General features: G+C 34.6%; 1 protein-coding gene across 1 annotated transcript in view; it reads right to left on the bottom strand.

Annotated features, from left to right (window-relative positions):
* Positions 1–14,725, bottom strand: part of PRKDC (protein kinase, DNA-activated, catalytic subunit) — a 108,490-nt gene that overhangs the window by 53,282 nt on the left and 40,483 nt on the right. Inside the window, exons 33-48 of the mRNA XM_063299249.1 lie at positions 14,105–14,313; positions 13,856–13,988; positions 13,154–13,312; positions 11,665–11,868; positions 10,876–11,061; positions 9,141–9,242; positions 7,663–7,830; positions 6,807–6,934; positions 6,131–6,338; positions 5,849–6,027; positions 4,929–5,097; positions 4,442–4,507; positions 3,532–3,604; positions 2,422–2,570; positions 875–1,012; positions 648–767 (exon numbers count right to left, since the gene is read on the bottom strand). Coding sequence (XP_063155319.1) covers positions 648–767; positions 875–1,012; positions 2,422–2,570; positions 3,532–3,604; positions 4,442–4,507; positions 4,929–5,097; positions 5,849–6,027; positions 6,131–6,338; positions 6,807–6,934; positions 7,663–7,830; positions 9,141–9,242; positions 10,876–11,061; positions 11,665–11,868; positions 13,154–13,312; positions 13,856–13,988; positions 14,105–14,313 — 2,391 coding nt within the window. The remainder of the gene's footprint in view (positions 1–647; positions 768–874; positions 1,013–2,421; positions 2,571–3,531; positions 3,605–4,441; positions 4,508–4,928; positions 5,098–5,848; positions 6,028–6,130; positions 6,339–6,806; positions 6,935–7,662; positions 7,831–9,140; positions 9,243–10,875; positions 11,062–11,664; positions 11,869–13,153; positions 13,313–13,855; positions 13,989–14,104; positions 14,314–14,725) is intronic.

The following is a 14,725-nucleotide window of genomic DNA, read 5'->3' on the forward strand; positions in this document are numbered from 1 at the left end:
TGCCAAAAAACGAACAAGATGAAGAGTCAGACATTATTTGATATTGTAATGCCTACATTTACTTTGAACAAGAAGCTTTTGTTGCTTTTGGTAACACTTGAAAAGCATATCCATAAGCACAATGGTCAGCTGCCTCTATTTAATAAAAACACTGGAAAGATTATTACAAGTCGTCCTCGCTTTGTTGTGACCAATCCTCGCATTTATGGCCATCGCAGTGTCCCATGGTCACATGATCGCCATTTGGGCACTTCACAACTGGCATGCATTTAGACCATTGCAGTATCCTGTGGTCAAGTGAATGCATTTGCAAGCTTCGCAACCAACTTCCACCAAGCAGAATTAGCAGAGAAGGTGGAAGGGAAATTGCAAGTTGAAGTCATGTGATATCTCACTTAACAACCATGGTGATTCACTTAATGATGGAAAAGGAAACAACATTGTAAGTCTGGTGTGGTCATGTTGTTTCGCTTAGTGACTACGGCACTTAGCAGTGGAGTCGTTGGTCCCAACTGTGGTTGGTAAGCGAGGGCTACCTGTAAAGTTTGGAGACTATTCTAATCTCAATACCAGATTTCCCTACTATCCCAAAGGGATGCAACTACACCAGTATATATGACAACACTTTATCATAAAAAAGGACTTACTTCCTCTGTATTCACAATGAGTTTTGCTACAAAGAGGCGAATATTTAGAGGAATGGTAGAATTTCCCAGTTTGCTGTGCAAAAACTTCATCCATGGAGGAAGTTCTGATGAATCTGTATCCTGAATACACAAAAGATTACAAATCTATAAATATGAAAGCATATTTATTACAAATTAAACTGAAAGTGATATATGCCAACTTTACAAAGGTATAATGGAGTACTCACTTTTTCTACTACAGGTGTGATTTTATTTCTATGCATATGCTTGATTAGGGTTGTCATAGAAGCCATACACTCGTGCTGATTGAGCTCATCCATTTCCAACTCCATCACATCTTCTGGAACCACAGTATCTATAATCTCCTTTTAGAATAATAATTAATTTCAATTTTGTCCTTATCCCTAATTTCTGTTCAGATTTTTCCTATAATAAGAGTAGCCACAAGAATGTATATATTATATCCTGTTATTTCAGGATGGTTTATCAGGCAAATGGCAATGGACTTGTCATTTCTCAAAATCATTTACATATTCTTGTAGCTCTAGTTTTTAAAAGAATATGTTGGCAAGAGACTTGATTTAAACAAAATATGAGCTGGGTAGGGAATATTATCTGTTCAATATTCCATGTGTTTATCTCCCACAATCAGGGAGATAATATGTAATATCCAGCCATTACACATGAAGGACTGTAACACCAGCATGACAGCTGTACAAAGTCATTGATTCCTGATACAGATATGATAGCTGGCTCAGTTTAAACTGGCTGGCTCAGTTTAAAAAGTTCCTAAACTTTTTGCCATCACACCTCCCTTTAGTGTAATCTTAATGTACACACCTCCCCTAAAAATCCAAACACCAAAATAAACACAAATGAACAATGAGAACAATACAATAAATTTGGGAAAGGTGGATTTATTGTAACAATGTAACTAAAAGGTTCTTCACACCTCCCCTGGATTTTGTCTGCACCTCCCCAAGGGAGGTACACCTCACAGTTCAAACAAAAGAAAAGTTGCCTGGCTGTTTATTTCACACCTAATTTATTATTTCCATTTAAGTTCTGAGTTACATTCCAATCAGTATATTCATTTTAATTTCCATGGTCTGCACAAGTATTTGGGCTCCATTATTTGATGTGAAAAAAATTAAACCTAAACTCTCTTACGAAGTTTGAGCAATATATTCAAAACAAACTAAAAGCTTTTTTATATGGAGCAAAATTATTCTTACTGGAACATTGGAAACAATTTTGTACAATGTGCAGTAAAACAATAAAGCATAATAATTTTAAACTGTCAAATTTGCCTGAAGTGGAAAATTTTGATCCAGCCCACATCTCTGACCCTTGCCTTTCTCCCCACAAGGTATCCAAGGCAGCTATTATTAAGATCCAGCTTAATTAGACAACCTATTTAATGTTAAGCTATTTATACCTATTTATTCTGCCTCTGAGATACGAATGTTGAAACTTTCCTATATTTTTCACAGTTGAAACTCATCTTTAGATTTAAGCAAGCATAGAAGTATTTGTAACACGATATGGTAATACGCTTGACTACTTATGGATTTAACTTTTGCTCAAAAAAAGATAATGTATTATGGGGAAAGAGTGTTGCTGTTAGACCACAGTTACATCATCCTTAGTATTCTAATAATGTATGGTTTTTAAGCCTTTAGAAAATTTGTCAGGATATCTAAAGCAGTTATTTGTTTGGGCTGAAAAATAGTATAGTTAAGGTATACACCCACACATATATAAGTTAAATCACCTTTTTCCTGAAGTGGGAACCAGAACTGGTAGGATCTTCAGAGCTGTATGAAAAACTCTGTATTCCAGTTGAGAAATCAAATTGGCTCATTTCTTCACTTAAACTGCTATCTACCATATATGATGCAGATGCTAAATAGTGTGGTTCAGCTAGAAGGAAAATAAATAGTCTGGCTGAAATAAGTAGGAAGCTTCCCAATAAAAGTCATAGGATCAGTTGAATAGACTTTTTGTACATTTCCAATAAATAATGCTAAGTAAAATTAATTTTATATATCTAGTATCTCTCGTTCAGTGTGTGTCTTATGTAAATTAGAAGGGATTAGATTTCTCCCTCACTTTAACAAACATTCCAACAGTTCCATTTGGATTACTGTTATTCACATTTCATCCAACTGATAATTAAAAAAGTATGTGGAAGGATTCAGACTTAATGTCTAAACATTAAGCACCTAGTCTAACTAAATTTAAGAGGACTTAAATTAGTAATAACTAGTTTTTAAGAAAATAAAATATAATTATTACAGTCTGATACATTCCCTCTAATTTCATTTGTTAAGGTTTCTGCCAACCGTAACAGAATTATCAATCAGCTATATCCAGAATCCTGTCCAATATATATATGCAGTTCTAGTTCTCTTGCTTCTTTCAAATTCATTTCCTGACTTCATTAAATTGCATTTATTTATCTCTCTCTCTCTCATTCATTCATTCTTAGTTAACGTTAACACTGAAGACTCCTCAGAGATGTGATCTAAAATGCTGTTTCTAGAGTTTATCCTGCTTAGTTGCAGGTTTCACTTACTTTCTCTGTGCTCACCGCAGTTCACACAGCAAAGCTATCAAGGCATGACAGGACGAGGGAGTTGGTTTTCAACTGGCTTGTTGCAGACCTGATGCTGATTAGGGCTGACAGGGAGTGTCTGGCCTTCAAAGCAGAGACTAGAACCTGGGTCTCCCCACACCCAATCCAGCACCTTAACCACTACACCACACTTGCTCTCTAGATTACTTTTGCTTATTTCTGCTTTCAAAGTATATGTATATTCATGCTTGACACAGAATACGTTAGCCACCACAAATTCATCCTTTTTGTAGAAATAGCGAATACCTGAATCCCCACTCATTGCTTGTCTGGCTTCTTTCCTAATAGTTATGTACTGTTTTCTCTTTTCCAATGGAATCTAGAAAATATAAAAAGCTTTCAAATATGATCTAGTGTGCTTGCAGCTTAATTACAAATGTAATATAATTATTTACAGACTTTCTAAATAACCCAAGAAAAATACAAAAACGAATCCTGTGGCATCTTAAAGACTGACAAATGTATTATCACATGAGCTTTTGTAGCTCACTGCCCACTTTGTTTCTAGGCATCTGGCTTTTGAGAGGTGTGCTGGAGGTCATGCTCCAAAAAGTAGAGAATCTGGTTAGATAAAATTAGGTTTTATTTATGTAATGGAGAGATCACACACCATTTATTTATTTATTTATTTATTTATTTTCTTTCTTTCTTTCTTTCTTTCTTTCTTTCTTTTTGTCACATTAAAAATGACAATTTGGTAACGATCCTTGGGGAACTACATAATCACCATGGGCCTAAAGCTGTGCATCAATACTGTAAGAACGCTCCTACATATTCATGTTGTTTAAGATAAGACAAGGTTTAGATTCCACCATGGCAAGAATGAGCTTGGGATTGTTATCATTATGAAGCGGGTCAGCAGAACAGGAGCCAACAGAAAGACCTAGGCTAAAATTTGCCAAAGGACAGAATCCCTACATGCTACTACAGATCTAAATAAGAATACTAATTCAACGAGGTATGCTTTGATACTTGTCTTCTGGAGTTTTGCTAGACTCCTTAAGTTTACTGTAGAGCTTTTATAATTGGAAGATGTTCTCTGAATAACCTTATCTAGGAATGCTAAATTTTTGTATTAACTTCATCACATTCCATTATCATGCTAGATAAAAATGATTACAATTTTCAGAAAAATCCAACAAACAGGATCTCTTACCTCAATCTCTATGGGAAATGAATAACGGTGCTGTAAATCCAACAAGTTTTCAAAAATAAGCAGATTCTGTAGAACAAAAGCAAATTGTAATCTGATCACCAGGGGAAATACCTCTACCTACTGATAAGAGCATAATTCTGCCACTCTTATAAAATGCAGATGATTTTTACTATGAAAATATTTTAATATTTTATTTACACAAATTACATTAATTTCATCTTAGTGTCTATTTATTTATTTGTTTGTTCCATTTATATAACTGCCCATCATAACTGTATGACTCTGGGTGGCTTATGGCAATTTAAAAACTACAAAAACTACACTCAAACCACATAAAAACATATAAAACCAATACAAATTAAATAAACAAAATCCACAGGCAGGGTCTAAAACAATCTACACTCAACATAATCACTGTATGGGCTGCTGACCACATTTCTACAGCAAAATTTCATCTCGGAACTAGTATCTGTTCACTAGTACATACTTTGTCTGGCTTTTCGGTGAACAGAAAACCTTGATAGAATTTACTTTCACTGAAGACACAGCTGATAACAGCAATGGCACAATTATATGCAGCACAATGAAACATTCTCCTCTTTTCCAATAACTGAGTTTCACCTGACATGTTTTCTGTAAAGGCATCATAACAGGACCTTGAAAGGAAGTTAAAAAAAAAGAGAGATCAGACATTTTAAAAAAAAACCTATGTACTCTTCCCAAATCTGCTACCCTGTAGATTTGTTAGGACTGCAATTCCCAAAACATCGGAACACAGCAGGGCTAATTTGCTGAACTAAGACATTCCAGCAAATACCAAACTGAAGTTGTGCTCTATTGTTAGTTGAGACCTACTTATTTATTTGGTTTATATGCTACTCCAAACCCAACCCTCAGTCCCTTAAATACCCTACTTATACAAATAAGGCTAAAAGATAAGGACAAAACCTAAAACATAAATAATACAATATAAAGGACAAGGCCAGAGGAAAAAATAAAACTCTACATTCATTAATCTCCAAATTACAGGGGGCAGCAGTTTGGAACTTTCTCATCCTCAGGGACTTTTGAAAAAGCCAGGTTTTGATGGCCTTTTTGAAATCCAGCAAGGGAGGGGCTATCTGGATCTTGGGGACTGCTATTCCAAAGAAATTTAAAACACACAATTCAACCGTAACCTGCAATATACTGTACTTTTACAGTGATTTGCATAAGTAGCTGTAAAGGCCAATAAACTGCTAATATTTCAAAATAATATTTACAGTTGAAAGAACAGCCAAAACCCTAACCTTCATGTAGCTACCATCACTCTTTTAAGGCAGTATCTCAAAATATTATTTTACTGACTGTGATAATCAAATTAATTACTGGCAACATTGGTTTAAAGCATACATGAACAATTCTTACTTTATAAGTGTTTTTGTAAGTTCATTCCCCTCTACGTGGGTAGAGCGCTGAAAAACTTGGTTAATTCTGGATTCTTTAGAATATATATCTTCTTTTGAAAGACGGGAGTACATAACTTCTAGAATCTTGTAATAGCTTATTTTCTTGATTAGCTGTGTTTCAAAAGCAGCTTCATTTGACTGGAAAAATACATTAATGGAACAAAGTGTCAAAGGAGCTTCATATATAAATACATATTTTATTTTTAAAAAGATAAATATAATGATTTAGTAATAATTTTACCTTTGTAAACCTGGACTTCAGTGTATCCATAGCCTCTATGATAATCTTAGCTAAAAATTCTTTCAATGCATCTAAGCTGCAGTGAAGCAACAGTATGAGAAGACATCGATCTACATAGGCTTGACGGGTTATATTTGAGAGAAGGGTTTCACTCTGGAACATTTGGTGCACAGTATCCAGCAACAGTACTTGCCTTTCACAGCTGCCCCTAAACACCATGGCAAATTTAAGTATGATCTTCAGCTACATTCCTACTTATAAATTATATGCTATCCACAGTCTTTCAGAGAATTCTTTCTAAAGCAGTGACTTATTTAAGTCAAAATGAAATAAGCAGACACATATTTTAAGGCGAATATAACTTAACTGATGCCACAAACCATCATGTATATATGTATGTGTGCAGGTAAGATAATCTCCAGGTAAATGTCACAATCCACATCACTGCTATGAAGAAATAATATGTTTTGTGCCTTATCCAGTATGAATATCTCTAATAGCAAAGCAAAATGAAAATACACATAAACACAAAGGCACAAAATATATATAACAATTTCAGTGAGCAAGCATAAGGCATCATTACTCAAATTTTAAGCCTTTAACATATTACTGAACTCTTGCTATTTAATCATGCTGTTAATAAAATCATATTTAAAAAATATGTTTTACTGATTACCTTTTGGCAATTCTTTTAAAGCTGATCTCAAATAATTCCTCCATTATATGTTTATGGTCCCTACAAAGAATTTCTGTCATCAGCTCCAATAATGTAGAGTTATGGGATAGTTCCAGTGCATCTAAAAACTAAAATATAAAAGAATTGTGTAGTTAGGGAATATGGTACAGGAACATAGTAAGATTATAAAGCTTTGTGTTCCAAACTTTCTCTGAAACCAGTATGAGGCAGTAAATAAGCAAATACGGCTCTTTAAAAAAAATTGCAGAGAATAAAAATGTATCCCAATAACCATACAATAATCTGTTTAGTTATCTATCCATCCATTACTTCATTTGCATTAAGGTAGGATGACTAGAATATAGACAATTAAAAGAGAAAAATAATCAGAAATAGGACTATATTTCCATATATTTAAAAAATGTATTCTTAAAACTTATATACAGAAATTCATTTTTGTTTCAGACATGTTTCGTAAAGCATTCATCTATCTATCTGTCTGTCTGACTGTCTATCTGGCCACCCATGCAAACATGAAATCCTTAAAAATGATAAGGATTTTAGAATTTTAAGGTTATGTCAACAGACAATTTTAATTCCTGAAAGTATAAAAGTATTTAAGAATTACACATGATATCTAGGTAAGTTTTTAAATTACAAAATTTTATTAGAAATGAAGCTGTACATTAAAATGAAAACAAAAATCCTTTCCTTATATAAAAAATGTCACATAGTGAGTCTGTTCCTATAGTTTATGAACTATATTGTTTGCTTTAATTCAATTTGGACTTAGAGTTAGTAATATGTTAGAAATACATAAACTATATAAGAAGTCATTATAGATTTTTTCACTTACTTTTTTTATGCAGTCCACATAATTATTGTACCTTAAAGTTCCCTTAGGAAACTCATCTGATCTCAAAGGGAAATTAAATGCTACAAGCTGATCAAGTGCATGTTTAAGGCTACGAAATCCTTCTCCAACAAGATTAGTGAAGAACGGCAGAATAATAATTGCTTGACTCTGAAACATATACAATTCACAATGTTCGATATTAAAGCTAAACTCCTCCTTTCTTTCGAGAAGCTTTGATGGAAAAAATAATACACCAAGAACAAGATAGAAGTGGTAAATTCTGCTCAGATTAAGATTAACCAATTTTCACACTGAAAATCTGAAAATGTTTTAAGCTTTAATTTCAACTCTTTGGTTAATTACAAATTTTGGATAGTATTTGGACCAGTATTTGGACTGCATAAACTATAAACAGTGGGGGAGTCAAGGTATAGAAGCAGCAAGCTACCCTCATCATTCTTGCTCAGATGTTACAAACAATAGTTTTGATATCTCTAGTGGCTTGTATGCTTGACCATTATCCAGAAAAACAAATCATAACCTGAAACTTCCTTGTCAACCTTAGCTTCAGTTAACTGTAGAATTTGTTGCTTGTTCCAAAACTGTTATTCTTACTTATTTATTAAGTGCTGAGAAACCTAGGATTACAAAGGAGGGTTGGAACCACTTTTAAGTCAGACTCTTGCTGATACTTTCACAGAAATCTTCAACCCTGTTACTTCTGCCTGACAATCAGAAGTTTTCCTCATTCCCTTCCCTGCTGAGAAGGCATTCTCTTTACTTCATCTACCTAGCAACAGTGATTACATGGGGCTTGGTTTCAGGTACTCACAAAAGTTCTCAGTACAGATAGCCACACTAAACATGTGGATATCTATCCTTAAATGATGATACTGGTGCAACTTCCACGAGGCAGTAATTCTTACTCAGACTTACCCAGAGTTGTTGAGAGTTGGACAGCACACAAGTTTAAATAATAATAACAACACCACCAACAATAGCAACCACCACCACAACAACAAAGTATCAAGATCTGAAAATTGAAGTTGAAAAATTATGGCATAAACCAGCTATGGTGGTCCCAGTGGTTATTGGCACACTGGATACCATACCAAAAACCTCAGACAGCACATAGAAAATCTGTATGTTGACAAAATTTCCATTTGTCAATTACAAAAGGCCACACTACTTGGATCCACACATATACTATGCTGATACAATATGACATCCTAGGTTCTTGGGAAGAACTCGATGCGAATGAAGGCCAGCACCAGCTAAAGAACAGGCAGCTGTGATTTCACATTGTTGTGCAGATAATAACAATAATAATAATAATAATCACTGCAGCTCAAATTGTGAATTTCTCTAGTTAATCACATATTTGAATAATGCTAAATGGTCACTGCATGCAACACATTCTTTGCAAACACTTCAGATTCTAGGCTAACACTGATACACAACATACACAATGCACTTACCTTGAGATTTAGACCCAACTTCTGGTCAGTAAGTAGACTTGTGTATGTATTAAAAACATGGGAAAATGCCTTATGATGAGTAAATGACACTGAAGAGTCAATCTTGAAAACATAAAGAAATGAATGTTGAACTTATATTTAAAAATATATTTATTAGAATAGTTATCTGATACTATGCCACATTTTCTAAAATAAATTCCTTGAAATTTTCCATGTTTTGTTTTTGTTTTCTTTCTTTCTCTCTCTCTCAGCTGAAAGTAAATCTGTATTATTTTAATTAATTAATTTATTATTAAATTTATACACTGCCCATCTCACTATAAAAGTGACTCTGGGCAGCTATTAAGGAAAGTTTATATTACCTGCCCATAAGTTCTATATTTCTACATACAGTATATTTCTATACTTCGTGTTATGCAGAGCCCTTAAGAACTCTCACATCAATAACATTAACAAATGTAAAAAACAGCATGATACCTGCTCAAATCAAAGCATTCTTTCAAAGAAATAATATTTTATCATAGTCTAATTTCCTATTAATCCCAACACTAAACATATGCAGACAACTGAGTAACACACACTCTCAATCACTCAAAGAGGTTTAATACTACAAACCATGCTATCAAACTGACACAAGATTTGAGCCAGTTTTGTTCATAGTGCAGGAAAAGTTGGCAACTTCAATTGTGTAACATCCTTCATATACATATAGTTTATATGGGGAGAGATGCTGCAATATTTATAAAAGTGTGCTAATTACTGGGCCATGTTCCATACATTTTGAGATGCTTGGAAAGGGGCCTGAAGGCCAACATGTTGCAGCTATGGTAATACAGCAATTTATACACAGATGTGGAAATAAACGTACACCCAATACTTCTGAACACACTGAACTTCTTTACCTTTTTCAAGCACCCAGGATTTTCCCAAGGTATCCTGATATAGCTCTGTCTTGCCTGGACAACACGAATGACCTCAGTTTTCAAGTGTTCTCAACCTAGGCCACTACATTACCCTCTATTGTTAGGTGCTTTGCTAGGATGAGAGAGGCCTCTTTATCATGACTAGAAGCACAGCAAATGAAGAGCTATGGTGATGTGCAGTTCCTAGGCATGGATGGGATGCTGATTTTACCTTGTAGCATCATCTTGAAATAGCTTTTACAAATGGAGAAAGCTGTAACTTGCTTGCACAAGCAACTGTATCATACTCAGATTTTTCAAACCAATCATGAAAAAGCTTCAAGCCTAAGGAAGAAACAAAGCTACACTACTGGATAGCTATAGTGATGTGAAAGATGGAAAGGTCCCCTGTGCACACACCGAGTCATGTCTGACCCTTTGGGGGGACACTGCTTTCGCGACATTTTCTTGGCAGACTATAGAGCGGGGTGGTTTGCCATTGCCTTCCCCAGTCGTCACCTTCCCCAGCAAGCTGGGTACTCATTTTTCTGACCTCGGAAGGATGGAAGGCTGAGTCGACCTGAGCTGGCTACCTGAGGCTCCAGCTTCCGCTGGGATTGAATTCAGTTCGTGGAAAGTTTTGGCTGCAATACTGCCGCCTACCACTCTGTGCCACACGAGGCTAGCTATAGCAATACCACCTAGATTTTAAGAAATAATTATCCCAAATTCAATTTGGATATTATAGCCTTAAGAAAATTACCCAGAGGAGGCTGCAGCTTCCCTATCAGGCACTGATGTAAGCTACTGAGCTAGTATAATTATAGCTTTACCTGCAGAACTTTAGCCAGTAGGGTCAAAACAGACATTTTGCTTTCAGGAGAAGAATCTTTGGCCCACCAGTGATCAAGATGTCCCCAGTTTTTTAAAATAGCAGCTACTAGTTCCATTCCTTGTTGCTTGCAGGTAGCACGGTCTTTAAAGCTTTGATCCAACATACCATTCAAAACTGTACTAACCTGAAATATAGGATGCAATATTGACAGCTTTTTATGTAAGTCAATTTTTATACTGTGGAACAAAAACACAAAAGGTGTAAGATAAGCAATTAGTAAGTACATTTTTTGAGATGGCTTTCCGAAATGCTAGAAAGTGTACTTCTAAGAAACTAAGAATGTAAAATCGGAATGTTCTAGCCTCCTTCAAAGCATCCATTATTTGTAGGGTAGTAGCAAAATCTAGTAGTAGATCTGATCTGTTTATCCAAATATGCTGCCTATCTATAGTGGTGTTCAAGGTAAAAGTAACAAAACACCTAAAAAATATATTTATTTATTTATATTTTGAATTTTGTTACTGCCCATCTCAAAGAGTAAAAAAATATGATTAAAAATCATTAAAAATTATGATTAAAATCATTAAAAATTATGATTAAAAATAAGAACAAATTAATGAAAGAATAATTCAACAGAAATAAAGATCAGAAAAGAAGTATATTATGGAATAAAAAGGGAAGGATAGCTAAATATACAGATATCTTTTCATTGTGAATTACTTTTTTGGGAAATAAAATCTAAAAAGTAAATATGCTAGCAGAACATTTTAAAGGAAATGTCCAGTACCATTTTGGGGCTATCTAAAGCTGATTTCATAAGCTCAAGTACAGCAATCTCCAGATTTTTCAGCAATTCTCGGTTAATAGTTTCTAAGAAGAGACTGTAGAAATACTCTCCATGAGAAAAGTTGATAAGATTTTCTTGGGATACTCCAGACAATGGTACAGATAATATCAACGTGTTCAGCAAGAGGCTCACTAGCTCTGTGCACTAAAGGAAATGAATATAAAAGAATATTTTTGTGATTCAACATTTCAAATACCGTATATCATCTCAATCAAAAAATACAAGAGTTAAATATAGATGATTCCTATCTTTAAAATGCTGGAAAAGCTGAGATCCCTGTGATCAGGTGCTTCAAAGAAAAGGAAACACTGATATTCACAATAAATTATATTGATTCTTGACAGTGGCCAGGAAATGTATTTCAGTGGACAAGCTGCTCCATTTTTTACTACCTAGAGGCAGAAGTACACAAACAGAAATCTTCCTTAGAAAGAATAGATAGGAAGCAACTACTTTAAAAACCCTAAACCTGGAAACAAAATACTAAACAACTGGGACACCAAACAGGAAGGAGAATTGGAAGGGAGGGGTCAAGAAGAGGTTATATTACCACATATTAACACAAGAGGTGAGATAATGTTACTTTCATATCTTGAAGTTAACTGTGGGAATTAACAGTATTGGAAAAAATAATACAGAACAGATCAGGATTTCCAATGAGAACAATAAACCTTTTCTATTTCAATAGAGGCAGATATCCTTTGGTGAGATGAACAACAGCACACAGCAATTGCCTTGTTCTTCTTGCAAAAACCACCTCTACTGATACCTAGGCACCAATCTTGTAACGGTAAAGATGAAAGCAGACACCCAGATGGCACATCTACAAATGTCTTCCATGGATTGTGCTGCTTTCTTTTTTGGGGATACTTAGGTTCACAGGAAGGTTATCCAGTGGAACAGGATACTGATGACAGTATAGTTAAGTCACAGCTGTCCAACAAAGCAAGCTGCTTCTGGCCAGCACTTGCTATTTCTGGAATTTACCAGTAAACTAACTCCTCTCTTCTTTGCTGATGTTGACATTCTGTCTCTATTTCCTCAATGAATTCAGATTGGAAATGGGAAGGCAAAGAAAAAAAGGTCTCCTGACTACTGCAGTTCAGATGCAGAACTGCAGAATGAAAATTATAAGGGACTTCTGTTTGCAGTTCTGCCTCTGTATGTGAAACAAAGATGCTCACTCTATCCAGAATATTTTTCTCGACTGAGAAGGCATGGTAAACTAGAATATATAATCCTACAGGTCAAGTCAAAATTAACCTCCCATGCTGATTTCCAATTAAAGTTATATAATTTTCCCTCTGTGTGGTATGACATTAACTTGGGTGGTGGCTTATTCAAGTGATAGATATCAGCAACTGGAAGATTTGTTAAATACACTTTAACTCCAGAAAAGAGACAGATGACACCAAGGCCAGCTCCTTACCTGGACACCGAAAGCAAAAGCCAGATGTAAAAGTCCCTCGGCTAATTGTTTACTGCTGATGTCTAATGAGGGAAGGGACCTTCTTTCATCTCCTGGTGCAATACCTTTGTATACTACTAAAATGATCTTAGAACCAGTTTCAAAATGTAGATCTGCATCCTTTAGGGAGAGAAAAATAAAACATGTGACTGAAAATAATTGAGTGATTAAGTTAGTGTCATCTAAAATTACAAAAAGTCCTTACAGCCTTTTTCATTATTAAAAAACTAGAGATTCTTCTTGAACTGAATAACTGATAAAAAGAATGGCTTTCCTCCAAGCCATTACATCCCCCAAACAATTAAGAATGAAAACTGCATCATTTAGATACCATTAAAAGAGCAATACATTATGACAGTTACAGACACTTTAGCATGAGCAAAATGATTCAGTAAAACCAACAGTGTGGATTCAGACACTGAGCAACAAGCTTCTCAGACAGACAGACAAAGCAAAGCTAGAAATGTTTTCCCATATTAATGAAGAAACATGGCATCTGATAAGTGATGAATGCCTAATGTTCAGTGACTAACGAAGAACCATGTTATACTGGCACAATAGCCATATTTTATTAATTGTACACAATTCAAATAAACTCTTATTTACTTTCCTTTGCTTTGCAAAAATGCTGATACTAACATATATAACAACATATATTTTTACCTTAGATTGCAAAATAGAGTGTAATAAACCAGCCTTGTGAAGCTGTCTGCATGCAGAAAGAATGGATCCATATCTAACATGATCCAGCCGGGCTTCTGGATTGTACAAATCAACAGTGCAAAGCTCTTCAATGCTGACAAATAGAAATGAATAAATTGTGATCGTATGTCAAATGCATTAAATGTTACACTAAAAATTACTTGCATTTTAAAATAGTGACATTAGAATATCGATTCAAAAGCATCTTACCTTTTCATTGTTATTATTTCTTTGATATTCTCCTCTAAAGATTCTTTATAAGGAGATTTCATCAAAGCTTTTACTAGCCTCACGCAAACATTTGGGAGATTTTCCATAACTTGTACGTCAGCTATGTTAAAGCCTACGCTTTTTGGGTCACAGATGGTTTTCACAACAAGTTTTATTAGATTCTCATTAAGCAGCTCTCTCTCAAGCAGCTAGAAATGGTAAGATAAAAATTAGACAGACAAGTACTTTTAATTTGAAAAGTTTTTCATTTACATTTATTTTAAGATTTACCATTAAATATACCATCTCTGTGTGCATCTACCTGAAATAATAGTTTTGCGCAATCCACATTTCATTTTTGTACCATTTTTCAAAAGTTAAAGAATAAATTTATAATGTATTATGTAACTATGTTTATGGATGAACAACTGGCTCAAATTTTCAAGAACACCTATAAGTTTTATTAAAGGTAACTGAGAGGTAACAGTTCTTTATTCTGACAGTAACTTCAGCAAGCGCAATGACAACTACACATCTATTGAGCGTACTTTCAACAAATTGCTCATGGTATTATCTTCATGGGTGGCAAAAATACTCTATTCCTCTGGACTTGTAATAAAC

Source organism: Candoia aspera, chromosome 3 (genome assembly GCF_035149785.1).
Source record: "Candoia aspera isolate rCanAsp1 chromosome 3, rCanAsp1.hap2, whole genome shotgun sequence".
Taxonomy (NCBI): domain Eukaryota; kingdom Metazoa; phylum Chordata; class Lepidosauria; order Squamata; family Boidae; genus Candoia; species Candoia aspera.